This window comes from Mizuhopecten yessoensis, unplaced genomic scaffold (genome assembly GCF_002113885.1).
Source record: "Mizuhopecten yessoensis strain PY_sf001 unplaced genomic scaffold, ASM211388v2 scaffold8231, whole genome shotgun sequence".
Classification (NCBI taxonomy): domain Eukaryota; kingdom Metazoa; phylum Mollusca; class Bivalvia; order Pectinida; family Pectinidae; genus Mizuhopecten; species Mizuhopecten yessoensis.
Genome location: NW_018407444.1, coordinates 543,423 through 567,072, shown reverse-complemented (window position 1 = coordinate 567,072; position 23,650 = coordinate 543,423). Strand labels below are relative to the sequence as shown.

Below are 23,650 nucleotides of genomic sequence, written 5' to 3'. Positions count from 1 at the left end.
CAATCATTGTGTGTTTGTAAATATTGGTAGCTACAATTATGATATGGTGATGTTGTCGTGCTATCTTTCTCACTAAGCAAACAACATTTAAGTTTTTTTTCACGTCTGCAACTGCATGTCAAGCAACATTCCAAAGTTTGAACACTCGCGTGTGATGTACTGGAATACTCAAACCGTACCGGAATAGTCCATCGCGAAAGTAAACTATACTAGAATATTGTTTTATTGGTAAATATGCCAATGTTTTGATTACGTTGGAAGAAATGCGATTATTCCAACAGCTTCAATAATGATGAATGGTAATCAAATTGAAATTTGACACATGATCCAACCGCAAAACTGATAGCACAATACATCAACCTGAAATTTTATGTATGGCATTTATGTCAATTTCATTGAAGAATTGGTATTTATTATTATTCAAAAATTACAAATATACCTTGTAGCTTATAAATATGCCACATTATCGCCACCCTACTATTCCGTTGACATGTAATAAGGTGAAACTAGGTTTACTTAAGCATTGAACTGTTTTTGTATGGTATTTATGATCTATTTGAATGACACAGCTTTGCAAGCAAACAACATAATGCGCGCTAGCGCGTTATGATTTGTTTAATTGCAAAGCTGTGTCATTCAAATAGATCATAAATACCATACAAAAACAGTCCAATACTTATACTTACGTTTTCTCTGGGTCTTTTGTTCTATTTTAACTTATAGTTTATGTTCAAAATTAAAAATGCCCGCCTTATCGACAGTCCACACAATTTCGATCAACTTTGAAATATTAAAAAATACTTCAATTTTATTCCACAATTCAGTATCAATACAATTGCGTATGATATGTCTAAAGGGTGATTTAAGTTTATCAATAGAACTCTGAGCTGAAAGTTAGATTTGAAATTGTTTCGATTTTCCCCCGTAATAAATTTCGTGCATGGACAAATACAGTGAACACCGTAAATCCGACCTTGACCTCCACGAGGGAGTTATTTTTGGAAGTTAATTTGAACTTTTCTCTTTGCTCATTTTGTGAAGAATCCAGGCGTGAATGTATTTGTTGATTGTATGGGAACCTGACAACAGTCGGTAGATTCTACAACATCCTCGTTATTTGACATGTCGTCAGAAACTGAGGAATGGTGGACGCGAGACGCGTGAAACTGATAGCGTTTGAAGGGAGTGATCTTGCGACGAAGCACAGGTTCGTTACAAATGTCTGATGTGTTTATGTGTGCTGTGACTCATATCAGTAGGTCTGTAACATATGTATCAGTAAGTCTATAGAATATATGTATTTCAGACATTTGTAACGAACCCCTGTTGATCAGTGCAGTGTAACAGACGATATTTCTGATAAATTGCATGAGCGTTAAAATCGTTTCCATTGCCGGCATTGGTGATTTCAACCGATGTGCATTTTGTCCGATATTGCAGACCCTGGTCTTGTTTTCGTTGTAATAAAATTGTTTTTTTATTCTATTTTTGATTTTGCACATTAATTTACAATGACATTGTCAAATCTGACAATGCCCAGCGATATTTCAGCAGCCGTCATGTTTATTTATATTGGATATTGTAGTTCCGGTTAGTGTTGTATTAATACGCTAAGAATTGTGTCTCGTGATACATGGTAATTAAATTCTCATCAACGACACAGCTTTCAAAGAGATTATATAGTGATAATGCCATGCAAATGTAAATATTGTTTAATACCATGATTCAAAAGTCTTGTATGTGTATGTAATATGCTAATTAATGTAATTATCAATATAAATCAACTACTGGGATCTTATATTTGTTAATGACTCTTTTTTTTAACAAACCATAACATACATATCATGCATTATTTTTCGGTTAAAAAGGTGGTTTTAGAAAAATATGATGTTTGGTATTACACTACATGGGCCTCCATAGTTTTAGAAAAGTAGTTCCAATATGGCTTGTTTTTTATGGTGAAATTAACTAATGACTTGACCTCGAAGTTGTGATAATCAGTCTTTTGGAGCAGTTTTGTTACCTTTCAACAATCCCACTACCTAAAATGAGTTCTAAGGAAGATTTTGACTGATATTTCCTTGCAAATCGACTCTGTTGTGTGTAGATATGTCATTTCCTGTATAACGTATAATTAATGCAATTAAAACAATATTAACGAACTGAACTTAACTGAAAGCTAATACATACTGATACTCATATCCTAAGGATCGAAGTGATACCAAAATAAGGACTATCGAGGTAAAATTCAATAAAATATGACCTTTTGTAACTTAGTTGAAAACAGACTTTACACGAACCTTAATTAAATTCGTATATCAACGATGTAAATGAACGGGAAAAATTCATTGATAAATTATACAAAACATACCGCTACCAGAACCACTACCAGTACCAAAACTACTACCTCTACCAGAACCACTACCGCTACCTGGACAACTACCGCTACCAGAACCACTACCACCACCGGAACCACTACCGCTACCAAAACCACTTCCGCTTACAGAACCACTAACGCTGCCAGAACCACTACCGCTACCTGGACAACTACCGCTACTTGGACAACTACCGCTACCAGAACCACTACCGCTACTTGAACTACTACCACTACCGGAACCACTAACGCTTCCAGAACCTCTTCCACTAAAAGAAAAACTTACGCTTCCTGAACCACTTCCGCTACCTGAACCACTACCGCTACCAGAACCACTACCGCTACAAGAACCACAACCGCTACCAGAACCTATACCACTACCAGAATCAATACCAGAACCACTACCACTACCGGAACCACTATCGGAACAACTAACGCTTCCAGAAACACTTCCGCTGCCAGAACCACTACCTCTGCCAGAACCACTACCGCTACTTGAACTACTACCACTACCGGAACCACTAACGCTTCCAGAACCTCTTCCAGTACCAGAAAAACTTACGCTTCCAGAACCACTACCGCTACTTGAACCACTACCGCTACCCGAACCACAACCACTACCAGAACCACTACCGCTATCCGAACCACAACCACTACCAGACCCTCTCCCGTTACCAGAACCACTACCGCTACAAGAACCTTTTCCACTAACAGAACCACTACCGCAACCAGAACCACTACCGCTACCAAAACTACTACCACTACGAGAACCGCTAGAGCTACCCGAACCAATACCACAACCAGAACCACTACCGCTACCTGAACCTCTACCGCTATCAGAACCACTACCGCTCCCAGAACCACTACCACTACCAGAACCACTACCGCTTACCAAAACCACTAACGATACCAGAAACACTACCGCTAGCAGAACAACTACCACTACCAGAACCACTACCACTACAAGAACCACTACTGCTACCGGACCCACTACCGCTGCCATAACCCCTAATAGAACCACTACCGCAACCACAACCACTACCGCTACCAAAACTACTACCACTACGAGAACCGCTAGAGCTACCCGAACCATTACCACAACCAGAACCACTACCGCTACCTGAACCTCTACCGCTATCAGAACCACTACCGCTCCCAGAACCACTACCACTACCAGAACCACTACCGCTTACCAAAACCACTAACGATACCAGAAACACTACCGCTAGCAGAACCACTACCACTACCAGAACCACTACCACTACAAGAACCACTACTGCTACCGGACCCACTACCGCTGCCATAACCCCTAATAGAACCACTACCGCTTCCAGAACCACTAACAGAACCACTACCTCTGCCAGAACCACTACCGTTGCCAGAACCACTTCCACTACCAGAACCACTTCCACTACCAGAACTACGACCACTACCAGAGAGTCACTATCGCTACCAGAACTACTTCCGCTTCCAGAACCACTACCGTTACCGGAACCAGTTCCACTACCAAAACAACTACCGCTTGCAACTGGAGGTCCTGTTGCCAGGATTGGGCACAAACAGTAGCGCTAAACAATTTATTTGAAAGGAATTTTATCGATGTGCATGATGACAAAATAATATAAAATAATTAAAAATGATAATCATTCGAGGTTCTTATCTACCGCTTTATCATAACCTTGTTCGTAGGTTTTCTCATAGCGGTTCAAACATTATTATCCGTGGTTATGGGACTTTTGCAACCAGCCAATATCTTCAACTCCCTGGGGAGCATACAGCCGGTGCTGCCATTTCGGCAATCACAGCTAAAATTCAACAATTCTAGCACTGCCCAACCACGTACTCATTTACAGCTGAGTAGAGTGGAACAAGCGGAGTAAAGTACAGTGTATCTTGCTCAAAGATTCAACACAGTGCCATTTCGCGACTCGAACCCGCAACCCTTCGGTCACAAGCCCGGCGTCCAACCACAAGACTACCATGCCTCCTAAGATATCGGAAACGGAGAACAGGTTTTAAGCATTAATGTTTTGAAATAGTAATAACACTGTACTTTAGTTCAAGGAAACGGACTGATGCTCCATTTCTTTTTCCGGACCATGTCAAAACAACTATCTGAAAAGATCATCAAGTTTGTCACGAGACTACGTCAGCGATAGGAATACTGCAGTTTAAGATATTTCTTTCAAGTAGGATATCAGTTCAGAGATGTTTCACAAGTACAGGTAAGAGGTCAGTTCAGAGATAACTCACGAGTACAGGTAAGAGGTCAGTGCAGAGATAACTCACGAGTACAGGTAAAAGGTCAGTTCAGAGATAAATCACGAGTACAGGTAAGAGATCAGGTAAGAGATAACTCACGAGTACAGGTAAGAGATCAGTATATGGATATTTCAGGAGTACAGGTAAGAGGTCAGTTTATAGATTTTTCAGGAGTACAGGAAAGTGGTCAGATCAAAGATAACTCACGAGTACAGGTAAGAGGTCAGTACAGATAGCCCACGAGTACAGATAATAGGTAAGTTCAGAGATAACTCACGAGCACAGGTAAGAGGTCAGTTTATAGATATTTCAGGAGTACATGTAAAAGGTCAGTTCAGAGATAACTCACGAGTACAGGTAAGAGGTCATTTTATAGATATTTCAGGAGTGCAGGAAAGTGGTCAGAGCAAAGATAACTCACGAGTACAGGTAAGAGGTCAGTTCAGAGATAACTCACGAGCACATGTAAGAGGTCAGTTCAGAGATAACGGTCAGTTTATAGATATTTCAGGAGTACATGTTATTTCAGGAGTGCAGGAAAGTGGTCAGAGCAAAGATAACTCACGAGTACAGGTAAAAGGTGAGTTCAGAGATAAATCACGAGTACAGATAAGAGATCAGGTAAGAGATAACTCACGAGTACAGGTAAGAGATCAGTATATAGATATTTCTGGAGTACAGGTAAGAGGTCTGTTTATAGATTTTTCAGGAGTACAGGAAAGTGGTCAGATCAAAGATAACTCACGAGTACAGGTAAGAGGTCAGTACAGAGATAGCCCACGAGTACAGGTAAGAGGTCAGTTCAGAGATAACTCACGAGCACAGGTAAGAGGTCAGTTTATAGATATTTCAGGAGTACATGTAAAAGGTCAGTTCAGAGATAACTCACGAGTACAGGTAAGAGGTCAGTACAGAGATAACCCACGAGTACAGGTAAGAGGTCAGTTCAGAGATAACTCACGAGTACAGGTAAGAGGTTAGTTTATAGATATTTCAGGAGTACATGTAAAAGGTCAGTTCAGAGATAACTCACGAATACAGGTAAGAGGTCAGTTTATAGATATTTCAGGAGTACATGTAAAAGGTCAGTTCAGAGATAACTCACGAGCACAGGTTAGAAGTCAGTCCATTGATAACTTACGGGTACATGTAAGAGGTCAGGTCAGAGATAGCCTACGCGAGGCTTTCATGGGGGTTTTGCTGAATTTGAAAATCCCGATGGTTGATTTTCACTATCCTACAACCTTGGACATGAAAGAGCATTTTTCTTTCATTCCAGCTTCTAGAATATGCTCAGAAAGCATAAAAATGCGTTTGAACTGGCTACTATTTTGAAATTATTTATCCCCCCCGCAGCCTTTTAAATACAAACGCATCATACAGCCTTACTAAGCGTACCGTATATTTGCAAAATTTGCGTTGACAAATTAATCTCATCTTTCCTATATGTACGGGTAATATATCGGAAAATGTCTTAATTTCATCACGTCGCCTTTTCTGCATTGAGATCCGTGACGTCACATAATTGTTAAGCCATTGTGACGTCACGTCACGTGAATTGGGGTGTAAGATAGACATTTCCTACACCCTTTTCTTACCCTGGACAGCTCTATCTTACAAAATGTACACACAGGGAAATGAGATAATATAAGATTCAAGATTCTTTCATGTTCAGTGGTGTAGGATAAGGGAAATACCACCCGAGTGGTTTTCAAATTTGGTAAAAACCGAGGCTTTGCTGAGGGATTTGCAAAATTTGGAACTACACCCTTTGGCATGAAAAAATATTTTTGTCTCATTCCAACCACCAGAATAAGCCCAGAAACCATGAAAATGCGTTTGGACTGGCCACCAATTTGAAAATATAAATTTTCTCACTGAGCTTTTTAGACGAAAACGAATCAGCGAGCCAGATTAAGCATATCCCATATTTGCAAACAATGTGGGCGTAGAAAAAATAATAACATCTTTCTAACGTGTACGGTAAATATATCGCAAAAGGTTTTAATTTCATTACATCACCTTTTCCACATTTCGGCATCGGATAGTTCCAAATTCGTGACGTCACGTCATTGTTAAGCAATTGTGACGTCACGTCACGTGAAATGGGGTGTATGAGTAATAGAATCCATCCCTTATGTAAGGTAAATGTATGGATAAGGTAATTCAAACCCAAGGGATAAAATATTGAGCAGGAGACCCGAGGCTTTGGTCTTTGATCAATATTTAATCCCGAGGGTTTGAATTATCTTATCCTTACCTCACATCAGGGATGGATTCTATTTCTTGCTTATTACCTAAAACCCGTAAAAACAGCTGCTCTTCTAGTAAAGTTGTATATGCAGCACGGATGACAATTGTTAATGACGTCAATGACCATGACTGACCCCAAAACCTCATAAAATGACGTCAGGAACAATATCGTGACCCCAAAAGGTCACTTTAATTCCCCCGCCAGTCTGTGCGTGTAATACATCTGGACCCGTGGGTCGGATAGAATTTTCCAGCACCGCCGGAAATGCGGATATCTCGGTCTAGTATGCAAGAAAGAAATTCCCACACCCCTTTCATACCCTGAACAGCTCTATCTTATAAACACGAAAATGAAAGAAAATATCGTTTAATACATGAGTTTCAGTCCTCTTTGACTTGCAAAATGAAGAACGTTACAACGTGTACTTAACTAAAACGTCTGAAGATTGTGCAAAAGAGACGAAAGATTGTACCGAGAACGTTCCGACCACTTAGTTATGTACAGGGCGTCACCACATACATGTAGCACAACTTGAATCGAAATAAAGATTCCATAGCTAAGTGACTGTGATGTAGAACTCGGGGTACTCGAACCTGACGTAGAAACCAAGGCAAGCACACAGATTACGCTGACGGAAAATGTCAGATGTAAGAAAGAAATGTCAATGAAGGGAACAGTGTTTTGTTATGACGTAAACCAAAACAAAAATAACAAAACTCACAACCAACAGTTATAGAAATATCGATATTAGGCTGGGAGGACATCCGGAAACAATGTGCTGTTAACGAGAAAGAAGGATGGAGTGAAAACACTCCCAGCAAGGTCCTTGGTCTTAGTGATGATCTGTGACAACAAACTGTTTTGCTAGAGAAAAAAATACGTGACTCACATTGACTAAGAGCTTAGTTAATAAGCTTAGGACATATTTGGACATATGATAGAAGAAACAACCGATTGGCTACATCTGCAGTATAGTCATTTTAGAGTTAATCTGTCTTTGACGAGTTCGTTTTTATTCCTTTACGTTTTATGTAACTTAGCCTTATATATTGAACCATACTCCATGCTAGTCTTTACAGTAAACCTATGTTAGTTCATTGATGCTTTCATATGAGTTTAGTTGTCATTTCTTACAGAAAAAAGTGCTACCGTTTATGTGTTGGTCAAATTTAACTGATGTCTAGTACAAGAAAAATATATGTTTTTTATCACATAAGGCGCACTTTCTTTATTAAGAATACCACCTACAGTTACCTGATGTGGTATTTGTTATTTGAGTCGGGAATAGTAAATTAGTCTGAGATGCTTGGTTTTAAATATTACTGACAATGGGTTACAATTGTAGTTTTTAAGGACATAGGTTAAGGCCCGGAATGGAGACAAAACCCATTGTGTTACATACTCTAGATGCTTTATTTTACCGATAAAAACGTAAGGATTTTTTCGAAAAGCAACATTCTAATTACAAAACCATGATACTTATTATCTCCAGATGCTAGGCTATAACAAAGTGACACGTTTAAGATTGATATACTTCGAGTTTTAAGTTATTAGGGGTTATCTGTATCTGAGAAATTTGTAATAGATAGGGGAAAATCGTGTAATGATATAAAATTAAAATCTGAATGTCGAATTACGGGCCGCTCATAATTCAAAATCTGAATGTCGTATGTTGTAAACTTGTACGCGACTTTAAATTAAGTTTCTTGTCGTAAGTCTATCCACTAAACATTCAAAATCTGAATGACGTATGCAAAGCAAATTTCACATTTACAACTAGTCAAACATAGAAATGACTTGTACTTTTACACTGAAAAATAACTCATATATAACCACTTAATATTATTAATGGACTTCAGGACAAAGGTGCGATGTCAAATCGACACGTTTAACGACGAATTGGTAAGATACACGTTGTACGTTCAAAAGTGCTTTAGGCTTATATAACGTTTGTTGAGTGTTTTTACTTGATAGTGTGAATATAATATAAAGGTTTTGATACGTGACGGTGGATGACCTATTTAATCGCTGGATGGGGCCTTTTTTCAAGTTAATATGGTTTAATTTGCTTATGTTTTGGTTGAAAATAATTTAATCTTGGTTTGGAGATACCATAATGAATGGCGATGCAGACATAGGGGCTGGAGTGGAGGGCCCAAAAGGGTAAGAATTTAACAATTTCTATTTTTAGACGAAATATGCTAGAATCAAAGCCAGTCAAAGGATGGCAATTTGTTTAGACTTATACAAAAAATATTGTGAGTTCGTTTAACACCCCACGGAAAGCCGTTACGTTCACAACTGTTTATAAAGCGAATACACACTGTTTGGGGTATTTCACCTTTTTTCCAGTTGGAGACAATTCCATTAGGTCACACCCTACCATTTTTTTTTTTGTCTTGAATTTTTCTTTTCTTCATAGTAGCATCCCTGACCCTCTATTTCTACTCGCACTGTTTCTGTGCGTGTAAGCGATCTGGACCCGTGGGTCGGATAGAATTTCCAGTACCACCGGAAATACGGATATCTCGGTCTAGTATGCAAGACAGAAATTCCTACACCCCTTTCATACCCTGAACAGCTCTATCTTATAAACACAAAAATGAAAGAAATATCGGTTGATACATTAGTTCCAGTCCTCTTTGACCTGCAAAATGTTAAACGTTACAACGTGTACTTAACTGAAACGTCTGAAGATTGTGCAAAAGAGACGAAAGATTGTACCGGGAACGTTCCGACCACTTAGTTATGTACAGGGCGTCACCACATACATGTAGCACAACTTGAATCGAAATAAAGATTCCATAGCTAAGTGACTGTGATGTAGAACTCGGGGTACTCGAACCTGACGTAGAAACCAAGGCAAGCACACAGATTACGCTGACGGAAAATGTCAGATGTAAGAAAGAAATGTCAATGAAGGGAACAGTGTTTTGTTATGACGTAAACCAAAACAAAAATAACAAAACTCACAACCAACAGTTATAGAAATATCGATATTAGGCTGGGAGGACATCCGGAAACAATGTGCTGTTAACGAGAAAGAAGGATGGAGTGAAAACACTCCCAGCAAGGTCCTTGGTCTTAGTGATGATCTGTGACAACAAACTGTTTTGCTAGAGAAAAAAATACGTGACTCACATTGACTAAGAGCTTAGTTAATAAGCTTAGGACATATTTGGACATATGATAGAAGAAACAACCGATTGGCTACATCTGCAGTATAGTCATTTTAGAGTTAATCTGTCTTTGACGAGTTCGTTTTTATTCCTTTACGTTTTATGTAACTTAGCCTTATATATTGAACCATACTCCATGCTAGTCTTTACAGTAAACCTATGTTAGTTCATTGATGCTTTCATATGAGTTTAGTTGTCATTTCTTACAGAAAAAAGTGCTACCGTTTATGTGTTGGTCAAATTTAACTGATGTCTAGTACAAGAAAAATATATGTTTTTTATCACATAAGGCGCACTTTCTTTATTAAGAATACCACCTACAGTTACCTGATGTGGTATTTGTTATTTGAGTCGGGAATAGTAAATTAGTCTGAGATGCTTGGTTTTAAATATTACTGACAATGGGTTACAATTGTAGTTTTTAAGGACATAGGTTAAGGCCCGGAATGGAGACAAAACCCATTGTCTTCATCCCTTGGGAGGCGCTCATTTAGAAAGAGTTATAATCTAGCGGAATCCGCTGTGAATTATTTGTATGTGAGGGAACGTCGAGGTAGGTGTGTGTGTGNGGGGGGGGGGCAGAAACATACTCTGGATGCTTTATTCTACCGATAAAAACGTAAGGACTTTTTCGAAAAGCAACATTCTAATCACAAAACCATGATACTTATACTTATCCAGATGTAAGGCTATAACAAAGTGACACGTTTAAGTTTAATACACTTCGAGTTTTAAGTTATTAGGGGTTATCTGTATCTGAGAATTATGTAATAGATTGGGGAAAATCGTGTAATAATATAAAATTAAAATCTGAATGTCGAATTACGGGCCGCTTATAATTCAAAATCTGAATGTCGTGTGTCGTAAACTTGTATGCGACTTTAAATTAAGTTTCTTGTCGTAAGTCTATCCACTAAACATTCAAAATCTGAATAGTCAAACATAGAAATGAATTTTACTTTTACACTGAAAAAAAATCATATATAACCACTATATATTATTAATGGACTTCAGGACAAAAGTGCGATGTCAAATCGACACGTTTAACGACGAATTGGTAAGATACACGTTGTACGTTCAAAAGTGCTTTAGGCTTATATAACGTTTGTTGAGTGTTTTTATTTGATAACGGAATATAATATACTGTTTTGATGCGTGACGGTGGATGACCTATTTATCCGCGGGATAGGGCTATTTTTAATATGGTTTAATTTGCTTATGTTTTGGTTGAAAATAATTGAAACTTGGTTTGGAGATATCATAATGAAAGGCAATGCAGACATAGGGGCTGAACACTGTTTTACTTTTTTTGACAATAACTAGCATTATAGATGTTGGTCACACCCTTACAATTTATTTTGTCTTGAATTTTCCTTTTTTGATAGTAGCATCCCTGACCATCTATATCTACTCACACTGTGTCTATTTATCTCTATATCTAGTCACAATGTGTCTATGTATCTCATTATTTACTCACACTGTGTTTTGTATCTCTATATCCAGTCACACTGTCTCTATATATCTCTTCATCTGCTCACAATACGTCTCTGCATCTCTTTATAGGTTAACTAGTGTGTATATATCTCTATATATAGTCACACTCTGTTCATGTAACTCTGTACCTAATCACAGTGTCTATATATCTCTATTAATTGTTACACACTGTTTATGTGTCTTTATCTAGTCACATTGTGTCTATGTATCTCTATATATAGTCACACTGTGTCTGTGTATCTCTTTATCTAGTAACACACTGTCTATGTGTGTATATCTAGTCACATTGTGTCTATGTATCTCTTTATTTACTCACACTGTATCTATGTTTCTCGATATGTAGTCACACTATGTCCATGTATCTCTATATCTAGTCACACTGTGTATATGTATCTCTATATATAGTCACACTGTCTATGTGTCTATATCTAGTAACACACTGTCTATGTGTCTATATCTAGTCACATTGTGCATTGTATCTCTGATCTAGTCACACTGTGTCTATATATCTCTTCATCTACTCACACTTTGTCCCTGTACCTCTTTATTAACTCACACGGTGTTTTTGTATCTAGTGTCTAGTAACACTTTTTCACTGTATTTCTTTATCTAGTCACCCTGTGTCTATATATCTCTTTATTTACTCACACTGTGCCTCTGTATCTCTATATCTAGTCACACTGTGTCTATATATCTCTTTATTAACTCACACGGTGTTTTTGTATCTAGTGTCTAGTAACACTTTTTCACTGTATTTCTTTATCTAGTCACACTGTGTCTATATATATCTCTTTATTTACTCACACTGTGCCTCTTTTTCTCTATATCTAGTCACACTGTGTCTATATATCTCATCTACTCACACTTTGTTTACCTCTTTATTAACTCACACGGTGTTTTTGTATCTAGTGTCTAGTAACACTTTTTCATTGTATTTCTTTATCTTGTCACACAGTGTCCATGTATAAAATACAGTTTTGTTATGATTTTTTCTGTAGTCAGGCCTCTATTGTAGTATCTACATAGGCGAATGTTGTGTTTTGACACAATAAATGTCAATGTTATTTGTTTTCATATATATGTTAATTGCTTAGTACGATGAGTGTATTTGGATTATTTCATAATTGAGCTGATTTCTACAAGAAATAACCTCTATATAACGAGATAGCATCAGACAAATATGACAATGGAATCATGAACGAACAAGTATTGGCATTTCAAATGGGTGTCGATTCACTTACGGTAAAACAGTTAGCCTTAAATATACAAAAAAATAACAAATCCATTGGGATTCAAATAGCAAGCAAAATGAATGAAATTTGTAACCTTAAATTTAGGAGTAAGTTTCCCGTTCGTTTTCCGTGTAAGCGTACAGTGAGAGTACCGAAAATGGAACGGTACCAACAATGGAACACTTTTGATATATATGATGCAGCATTATTTATTTTGTAATATAAGGGATTAGTGTTTGCATTTCTAATCAAGATTTCAAGAGTTTTTAGCATTTTGAGCGAATTTCATCTGCCTACATCTTAAACATTGTTTATAAACTAAATTGAAATTTTAAAAAATTAAATGATAAAATAACCCGGGAAACAGTAAGGTGCGACAGCATACATTTGTAAATATCCTATCATACTTCTAAAAATGGGAAACTATATGTTCAAAAAAATACTTTAGGGGAAAAAATATTAAAGTTTATCAGAGGTTTTCAAAACCTTTTTGAAATGAAGAAACTTGTTTTAAATGCTGTCAGTTATTTTCATAAACTGACTTATGTGATGAAGTGTTCCATTTTGGGTACTCGACCAGCTTACAATTCCAAGAGAATCGGACTAACTTTAATGACCTCTATAAATAGACACACGCTCTGTTGATATCCAAGAAAAAAAAAAAAAAAAAAGAAGGCTATATGCATGTATTGTTTCATTAGATTAAAAAAAATGTCTTCAGAAACTTTATAGGATTTTTTTTTGGATTTTTTCTTAAAACAAGTGTTCCATTTTTGATTCCCTCACCGTACACAATATCGTTTTGGATCGTATCTAAACACCATCACATATATGCCAATTATTTTCTACCTCTTTATGGCAACGGGAAAAGTTTTTATTTTTTTCTCTTTTTATTTTTTTTCCACCATATTAGTAATTGGGCTTTGCATTATGTCTTTAATCTCTCTAGCTAGTTCAGTATAGTGTCGTTTTCTTTTCATAGCGTGCAATAAGTGTATAACTAGGACCTTTAATACAGCAAACAATGATATTAATAGGAAACACTGTTTGAATGATGATGATAATGATGAACTTACCCCGCAACTCATGGCTTCCTTATCGCTTTTGATTCCTGGTCCAGTATAAATTCCTATATCAAACGGTAAAAGTTTGTGAAAATCTGACTCTTTACGTTTCTGACCCAGGTGCACTTATTGGATTTTTTTGGTTATATGGGTAGATTGAGAAAGAAATGCAAAGTAAGCCTTTTAAAGGTCTTATCAATGGTACTTAACGTCGAAAGACTGAGAAAATCAAATCGAAAGTGTTTCCAAATTTAATTATGTACATGTAGAATGCCATGAAAAGGAAGGACGGACATTTACACTTTCTGACCATAACGGATATTTTCTACTTTGAGGGCCTGTCACACACTACCGTCGTACCTCGCCGGGACTTAACCGGAGCAAAACAAATTAATAACGGCGAGAAATAGAATGGATAATTATATGCTATATTCGCAGTTAAACATATTACTCAATTGTTCAAAAATGTCAACATGATAAACATATAATAGAGTATCTCTATGGTATTGTAATTCATCTCGGTAAAAGTATCTAAATAATTTGAATATGAGATATACATTATTCACGAAGTCTTTCTTAGAGCTTCATCAGGCATATACGGAACAACATACAGCACTCAACTAAGCGATTCGATAACCGACTTTTAGACGAATATGTTCGATGCTTTGTGAGATACCAGGCGTTAACGTTTAACCTACTTGTAGCTGTACTTTCCTACTTAACCTACTAGGTTTAGCGAGAGCCACGGTAGTCAAGAGGTCGGATGCCGGGCTCGTGACCGAACAGTTGCGGGTTCGATTCACAGCACGGCACTGTGCTGTATCTTTGAGCAAGATACTTTGCTCTGTTGTGATAAAGCGGTTGGTAAGAACCTCGAATTATCATTCTTATTACTATTATTACATATAGCTGTATAATGGAAAATTGTATACATTGTTTGTGGGTTGTGTAGTATATTATATATAAAACACATAATTTTAGGGGTTTGTTTCCAAAATGAGGAATACCCAGTTGAAAACAATATCTTGAATCTGGCATTGCTAACAGCATAAAAGTTTGTAAGATATTACTGCCCAATGTCCCTGCAGTCAGTAACGTGATGACAAAGATTAGTGCCCAGCATTAAAAAAAACACTGTTTAATGTTTCTCAATTGTTTATTTCTTCATTATCCAATAAAAGATAACCCACTAAACGAACTTTAAGGTATGTTTCAGTGTGCAGACACGTAATATCTGATCAGTCCTTGTTGAATAAATAAAGATCATTACTTATATGTCTAGAAAACATCAAAGGCTGCTATATACATACCTGCATGATGGCAATTAAAAGATATATAACTGTTTTAAAAATAACAGGACAATCTTGTTTCTTTGAAAAATCTTGGTTCAGAATATTGTTTTATTTGTGAATCACCGAATAAAATACGTGTGCATATTTTAAACTTACAGTGTAAGTGTTAATATCACGAGGTATCAGTTACGGAGTATAGCACGCATTCGTACGACCCCTATTTCCCCATTGGAGCAAAATAATATATATGCTATCAATTTCAGTTATATTTGTACAACAAACGTACATCAAACAGCATACATTTGTACCTAACAGCACTCAAATATTTTGACGTCTGTTCATACTCCTTTCCCCTTTTATGAAAGGATGGAAATGGGGGAAGGGGGTCGGGGTCGGTAATATATATTTGATAAATAATGTGATTTTGGTTTATGCTTCCAGATTTTTCAAATGAAATGCACCCTCATCAACTATGAATATACATAGTGTATTAACATTGACGCCGTTCGTTTCCCTTCTGATTTAATTGGCAAACCCTACATACGAAAGTATTCTATTGTATTCTACCTAGCCATGCATATACGTTGTATAATATTGGAACTAAAATATATATTCTATTTTACTGTTAAATGCATGTCAATACAAAACGATTTCAGAAGTAAGAACCCTTTTTATCAAATTTACTTTATGAATTGTAATATTCTTTGATGAAAGATTAAAAACATACGTTTAAGTGCATGTCATTTCTATCAATGTTACATAAACAGCTCTTACAAAGACATCACAGGAATATTGGTAAAGACAGCATATGTCATTAACATAAACCATAGATTTTTAGGGCTAAGAGACATATGTTATTGGTTCCCAGAAGTCTACTGGGTTATGTGTCCTATATCCTTACATGTTCCTATGACACAAATAATATGTGTAATGTGTAACCGAAAATAGATGGAAATCTCTGTATGATTGATATGGTTCTCAACATGTTTAAATTAAAAAACTAAGAAGATTTTTGAACAAAGAAGAAGGGCAAACTGTTTTACCAGATTATCATTAATTTTATCAACACAAGACTTTGAGGAGATTTTGAACAGCTTTTTCTTTGGAGTGTTTTTCAGACATACTTTTGAGGAAATATATTTGGTCTCGCGAAATTTCATAACACCATGTCCCTACCTGCTTGCGAATATTGTTGACAAAATCTACCCTTCTATGGGAATATTTCCGTAAAGATGTAAAATGGTCGTTTGCGATAAGTACTTTACTTAAACGGACTGTCTGTTAAGAAAAAATATATGTGTAAATAAATCAAATAAAGAATTCAGCCTACAAATTTGGTATGGGAGTGTTGATTATTGAACACTGATGTTTGGATTTAAAAAGTTGTTGGCCGCCTTCAGCTATGGTAAATGCATTTACACAATTTAAGCACATTATTATTCGTGTGTTTATGTGTCATTAAACTTGATCAGATATATTAATTGATTAATATGGATATCGATCGAATAGTCATAAATGATGGAAGTGAAATAGTTTTTTATCATAGTTTATTTTTCTTGAAAACTTTCCTTAAAAACGAATGAAATGAACCATAGCGATGACCTTATATTGTTTCTATATCGAAATGTATGGAAACGTAAAGAGGACAGCCGAAATTCATGTTTCAACTTAAAAATAAACAATGGATGCTTAAGAGATAGTTTAGGCATAGACTGGTAATTTTGAAGAAAATGCTAAGATCCAAAATAAGCAAAACCCTGACACCAAAAGCAGACAGCGGGGAGTACATTGCTGAGAATAAATCGTTTTTTTTCTATCCGTATGTGAATTTCTTGCACGCTCGTATCAAACAGTTACAACCCTGAGGTAACAAGTCATGCCTGAGGAAGAACAGACCTAAACCGGTGTTCGCGTGATCGAGCTCATAACTTGGTATGTCGTCTTCGTCAACATCATAGTGGAGGAAAATATCTGATCTGATAACATCCGGTGTCCTGTCTTCAACTGAAGGGTGCCAATAGGGGTAATACCTGTCACAGTATATCAGGTAGGGCCTCCTGACAAACCCGGTAAGGGCACACTTCGTTCCACTTCCGCAGCAGCCAGCCCTTAGTAAAGTATAAGACATGTACAAGATGTATATAATTCTAATGATAAAATATATTTATTAGAAAGTATAATAATTTAGTTATTTAAACAAATGTATATGTGAGTACTAACATACTATTATTAGCTTAAGTTTATAGAGATGAATGAAATACAAATATTGTGACTGTGCGAACTATATCCTTTAAAATACGTCTTTATACAGCACAAAGATAATTTTGAAGACAATCAACACACATTTGAATACATGGATATTTTTGAATATTCTTTTAACAGGTCTGGACAGTTTTATCATACCCACAGAGAAATGAGAAAAAAACATAGGTTGTTTGTTAAGTTGTTGATACTTTTTCTTTGTGTTTTGAGGTGTTTTTTATGTTTTGCCTTTTGAAGGTTTTTTGAAAGATTTCGAATATCATAGGAAGTTCAGATATAGAATTCAAAATGTTTTAATGTCGTATAATTAAAATAATCACCTTCTTTCACATTTGGCGAACGTTATATTCTGTAATTTTGGGTAGACGACTACGCACAGCTCATTCCAATATCTCCAGAATCCGAATATAGTCTTCAGGTCATAGGGACATTGATTACCTTCACTGAGAGAAAAAAAATGCAATTGATAGTTACTGAAGCATTTGATGCCGACCTATGGACCACATCTGAAAGCAGTTTAATGGTTATACGTACATGACATACTTTATACTAATGACATTCAAAAAATGTAAAAATACAACGAAGATTCACTGGAATTGTCGACTGATGGTACAGCCTAAAACACGTGCATTTAGTCGTTGCACGCAACAACTGTGAAACATTTTTTTTTATCAGTTTGTACTCACTTTATATCATGTTTGGTATTGTTACAACGTAATTTTAAACATAACACATTTATTATCATGATTACTGACATCGTTTTTTAATGACGTCATATGGCGGAGGTATGTCCGCTAAACATTTGAAAATTGTGAGTAATGCTGTCGTCGCGTAAAATTTGTCGCTGTCCTTTTGTTTGACGACGCTATGGTTTGATTTGTTTGTGTTTTACGTCCCATTAACAGCTATGGTCATTTAAACACGTGTCAGTTTTTGGTGGAGGAGGAAAGCCGGAGTTCCCGGAGAAAAACCATCGACCTACGGCTAGTACCTGGCGACTTCCCCACGCAGGCCTCGAACCCATGACACAGTAGTGGAGGGCTAGTGGTAGCAGAATGTCATACGCCTTAACCAATTTGCCACCGCCGCCCCTGACACTATTGAAACATAGTGAAGGTCAGTAGGTCGCAAAGGAACTACATGATATGTAAGAATAGAACATAAAATTGCTGGTCGACATCATTGTGAGAGCTGAGAAGATAGAATTTTCTCTGGTCGTGTTACTCTAGCCGCGTGCATTGATGGCGACCTTTCAGTTTAAACGGTGCGCGAAACAAACGTACCGGAAACTAAGGTAATGAGATCTTCCCTCTTACATAACAGTATTGACCATTTTAGAGTATGGTAATTTCAATATCTATGATTTCTTTGGTTTCATGGTGGAATAGTCCTCTTCTCATCCAAACATTCCAAATGAGAGTCAAACGTGGCTTCTGTTTTATCTGTTTACATTTTAGTCACGTTCGTATAAGTACTCATTACGGTTTATTATCTTATAGCTCGAAACAATATAACTTCATAAAAAATGCTTCACTTCAGTTTACATTGATACGGATTAATTTAAGTTTGCATTCTGATTAGTGGGCACGGTTCATAATATACCCTCTTTACAAATTAGGCAATTTGAAGTTAAACATTGCTTATCTCAATTTTGGAATCCATTCAATTAAGGGGTTTTATGCATCTCCTTTTCGAACTCTCAGGTATCTAAGACCAATTCTGATTTCCAATTTGTGGCCCCTAGCATCGCCGATTAGTCAAAGAAGGACGAAACAGCTGTTGTTATATCTAGACAGAGCATTAGGGTCCCGTAGAGAAAAAAAACAATTGTTTGTGTGAGTGTGGGTTACAAAATCGAAATTCAGAGATACAAAGATGAAATTTAAATGATTTGTTTACATCTATCCCACTGCAAAATCATTGATATGCTCTCATTTACTTTGCTTGTGTGTTCAGTGTTCTCAGATTGACCAGTACATGCGTTCTTTTGCTCTTGCTTGGAGCGTCCAATCCTTGCTGACATTGAAATACAACATTAGAGTACAGTATTTTTAGTGTTTTATTATTTTTTGTTTCGTTAAACATACCTTCCATTTGATTGGTCAAATATACACTTGGTCTCGGTATCATCTTCTGAAGGCTCAGGTATTTGCAGAAGGAAGAGCTTGGCTTGCTTATCCAACATCAAGGCGTAACGCAGACGTATTCTGCAATTTATACGGACCACAACTTCAAAAACCATTATTGCGTCATAGAAAAAGTTCGCCTTTTTTTTCTTGGTTGTCTTTATGAATGTTTTCTTGATATATAATTGAATAACTTATCTAAATTTAGTGATGCATTTTATTCTATGTTAAAAAATCCATTTTCTTTTAAAGCAATTTTCTGCCAAAATCTCAGTTTAATATTGAAGTGCTTTGGTAAGAAAAATTACTCTGATATCAAAAAAAAAAAAAAAAAAAAAAATATATCAACAAACAAACACGACATTTACCGAAGGGTTGGGAATTGTAATATACATAATAAATAACGGGTATCGACACGTTGAGCTGGGCAGTGTTTCCACGATCTTGACACTAAATTATTGGTCAAAGAAGTAATATAAACGGTAAATATTAATATAACACCAAATCCTTACAAACGTATGTGTGTGGGATGCAGATTACTCAAAATTGGAGTATGTATGGGAGGAAGATTTTCCGACAGCGTAGACAAGATGATGTTGTCAAATTTATGGAGACAAAGACACATCTTATAACTTGCAAAAAATGTAATATGCAATATGTGAGTGCATAACAACTACTGCTGCTCCATTTAGCAGAACAATCCAGATTTCATGTGGCAAGGCACTTTAACCCACATAGCTATAGTTGTAAAGATACAGGTGGTTCCCATAGATAAATACCTAACCTGAAATGTATCGAGACGGCGCTCGAGGGAAAGGTATTGGATCACCAAAATGCAAAGCCAGTACCCTCGATGTATGAACGAACAATAAACTGTTATTGTCCGTTTGTTGCCCTTCCCGGTCGGTATTTGGCAAGCTGGTTCACTGATATTAGTCTGGCGATTTTACGCTTGCTGCTACGTGTCAGTGTATAAGACTGACACACGCCGTCAGATTTAGTGGGACATATCTGTTTCTCGTTGTGTTATTTGGTCACTTACTTGTAATACTTATTCCTCGTTGTGTCAATTCGTCACTAACTTGTAATACGTATTTCTCTTGTCCTCACTAAAAATGTTATCTTTCGCAACAACAAATATTTAAAATGTATGTGCTTATTATAAGATATTCTACTCCATAACCAATTAATCATAGCTAGACAAATCGTCGTGTCAGTTTTTTTCCAGCTTCAGAACTGTTCTCCGCGCTCTGTATAATGTTATCTCTATGTCGTTTTTCGCACACACAGTATCATTGGTCAATGATACGTTCCATTGTAAATTCTGCCATCGTCTTACGCTAACAGTGGGACTTATTGTTTTAAAATATTATTAATATCGTATATCATTTCTATTCTTTATTGTAATGTTAGTGCTCCGTGGTTTCTGTGTCTCGATACAGAAGCAGTTGCTCCGAAAACCTGACAACCTCATCTTATCTACACTGTTGAATTTACTACCTGGTCCATTTATATATTACGTAGCAGCATCTTTTTCTTGCTTTATTATTCAGTACCTCATTTTTCTGAAACAAGTGACTCTAAATCATACATTACGTTTGATAGACGACTTGTGCGATAATAGATATAAAATGATAAAACAAAACAGAATAAACTAACTGGAATATAAGGAGTTCCTTTGTGTCTGGTAGGTCCAATAACAGCTGTTTTGACTCTAAGCATTCATCATCTACGTTGATGCTACAGTTCTTTTTCGGGAGAGTGGTTGTTGGACTAGTGGTAGTAGTAGGAGTTGTAGTAGTGGTAGTTGGAGTGGTGGTAGTGGTAGTTGGAGTTGTTGTAGTAGTTGTTGGAGTGGTTGTAGTAGTTGTTGGAGTGGTTGTAGTAGTTGTTGGGGTGGTGGTAGTAGTAGTTGGAGTTGTTGTAGTAGTTGTTGGAGTGGTGGTAGTAATATCCAAGATGGTTATCGTGGTAGTTGGAGTGGTTGTAGTAGTAGTCGGGGTGGTGGTAGTAGTAGTGGGGGTGGTGGTAGTAGTAGTTGGAGTGGTGGTAGTAGTAGTTGGAGTAGTAGTAGTGGTAGTTGTAGTAGTAGTTGTAGTAGTTGGAGGAGGTGGTTCAACGTCAAGGTCAGGTTTGTTGTCATCTGGATCAAAATCTATAGCCCCTTCAGGTGTTGTCACCTCTGCTCCCCATCCATCAGTTCTTCTGATAACCGCGGAGCAGAGAAGCAGGATCGGTATCGCCACCTGAAGGTTTAAGATAGTTCATCATTATTAATAAAACGTACACAAAACTAGAATGTAATGTTAACTAAAATCAGTCAATAAAACAAAATACATCAACAAAAACAAGAACCTACCCAGTTGCCAACAAAACAGTAATAGAGCAAATTATAAATAATGTCGCCTATTTATTGACTCGCAGATCAAAGGATTTGTTGCTACATTAGTGAATTGGTATCCCTATATCACAAAAAAGAAATCAATATATCCCTTATTCTAACACGATTCGTTTGCAAGGCGTGTTTTGATTGGATACGGACCATGTTCTAATCTGCGATAGAATCATGATAAATCTTGTTAAGCTCCTCCCATCGCCCTTAAGCCACGCCCCGTTTCAAACCAAAACAATATGGCGTCAAGCTCGCCTCTCAGCGAAATCGCGCTGATAAGGCTAGCAGACAACAGAACAGAAACGACCGATGAAATGTGTTTGTTGAATGAATTAAAAAGTAAAAAGTACTCATTCCTTGGTCTTACCTCCATTTATTACTGAAACGTTCGTTCCATCCGTGTGAAGGCATATATTTAGATCCCAAATCAAATGAAACATTTCACATGTGTCGTATGCATTTACACAAAACTCTTAACAAATCTATATAAATAATCGCCGATTTTGTCGATAAGCACAGATTGGCATGCATACTGACATGGAAATGTAAGAACTTGGTCAATATCAATACAAATGTGTCGTATAAACTTCGGTAACAGGATGTTCACGAACAATCCAAACAAGCGCTCCCCAGTATGGGTGGGGCCAAATGACCGACTTTTGAAAGCTTCTTTCCGATTGGTCAGTCCGCTGCAGATTGACACGTCGCCAGTTCAGGTCACAAAGTATTTAACTACGTACTTTTGTACAAGGAAATACAATGTTTCTAAACATATTAGCGTAGTATATGTGTTAAGGTGTGTTAGAATGGGGATAGTACGTTGATTTTCGTGTCTATACTGGCGATTAGAACATGAACTTTGGTTTAAACTCTCGACCTATCGGTCTCGAGTTCAAAACCAAATTTCATGTTCTAATCGCCAGTATAGCCACTCAAAACAACGTACTATCCCCTAATTGTATCTTATTATATACTTATATCACGCAATTCTATAGCTGAATTGTTTACACCTTACCATCTCTTAAAATCTCTGATTGACCGGTTTCCCGATGAAAATGGATATCACGTTATAGGGTTTTGACTAACTTTTTACAAAATTATTTTAGACGTTAAAACCCAATATGCTCTTCCAGTGTATAATCCACACAATATATCCAATATTCTGGACTCTGAGATCCAATTCGTTATAGATGATCAGCTGTTTTTTGAAACGTTATTAATAGAAATTAGAGGGAAAACTATTTCATATGCTTCACATAAGAAAAAACAACAGAACCATTTAGAAAACAATTTAAAAGATATTATAAAACATTTAGAATCGGTTGAAAATATTGATTTTGATAAATTAAAGGAGAAAAAACAAGAATTAGAAAATATAAGATTACATAAACTAAGAGGTAGCATTATTAGATCTAAAGCTAAATGGGTTGAAGAGGGAGAAAAGCCAACTAACTACTTTTTTAATCTCGAAAACAGAAATTATACCTCAAAAATAATTCCAAAAATAGAAAAAGAAAATGGGGATATAATAACTAATCAAAATGAGATACTTAAAGAAGTTAAATTATTTTATGAGTCTTTATATACCAATGATGATAATATAGATGATGTTAATTTAGACAACTTTTTACATGACTTTCATGTTCCTAAACTGAATAATATAGAATCTGATAGTTTAGAGGGCATTATAACTCTTAAAGAAGCATCACATACATTAAA

The 23,650-nt window shown here is 36.5% G+C and overlaps 2 protein-coding genes across 2 annotated transcripts in view; one reads left to right on the top strand and one right to left on the bottom strand.

The window, feature by feature from the left end:
• Positions 1 to 292: 292 nt before the first annotated feature.
• On the top strand, positions 293 to 3,498 carry LOC110455477 (keratinocyte proline-rich protein-like). The gene is made up of 2 exons (XM_021505636.1): positions 293 to 299; positions 2,381 to 3,498. The coding sequence occupies exons 1-2, from the start codon at positions 293 to 295 to the stop codon at positions 3,496 to 3,498; spliced, it is 1,125 nt and encodes a 374-aa protein (XP_021361311.1).
• A 12,738-nt stretch (positions 3,499 to 16,236) lies between these two features.
• The window catches only part of LOC110455476 (flocculation protein FLO11-like), a 30,238-nt gene continuing 22,824 nt past the window's right edge, over positions 16,237 to 23,650 (bottom strand). The window contains exons 2-5 of the mRNA XM_021505635.1: positions 21,199 to 21,785; positions 19,501 to 19,620; positions 17,734 to 17,856; positions 16,237 to 17,259 (exon numbers count right to left, since the gene is read on the bottom strand). Of these exons, the coding sequence (XP_021361310.1) occupies positions 16,965 to 17,259; positions 17,734 to 17,856; positions 19,501 to 19,620; positions 21,199 to 21,785 (1,125 nt within the window). The 3' untranslated portion in view covers positions 16,237 to 16,964. The remainder of the gene's footprint in view (positions 17,260 to 17,733; positions 17,857 to 19,500; positions 19,621 to 21,198; positions 21,786 to 23,650) is intronic.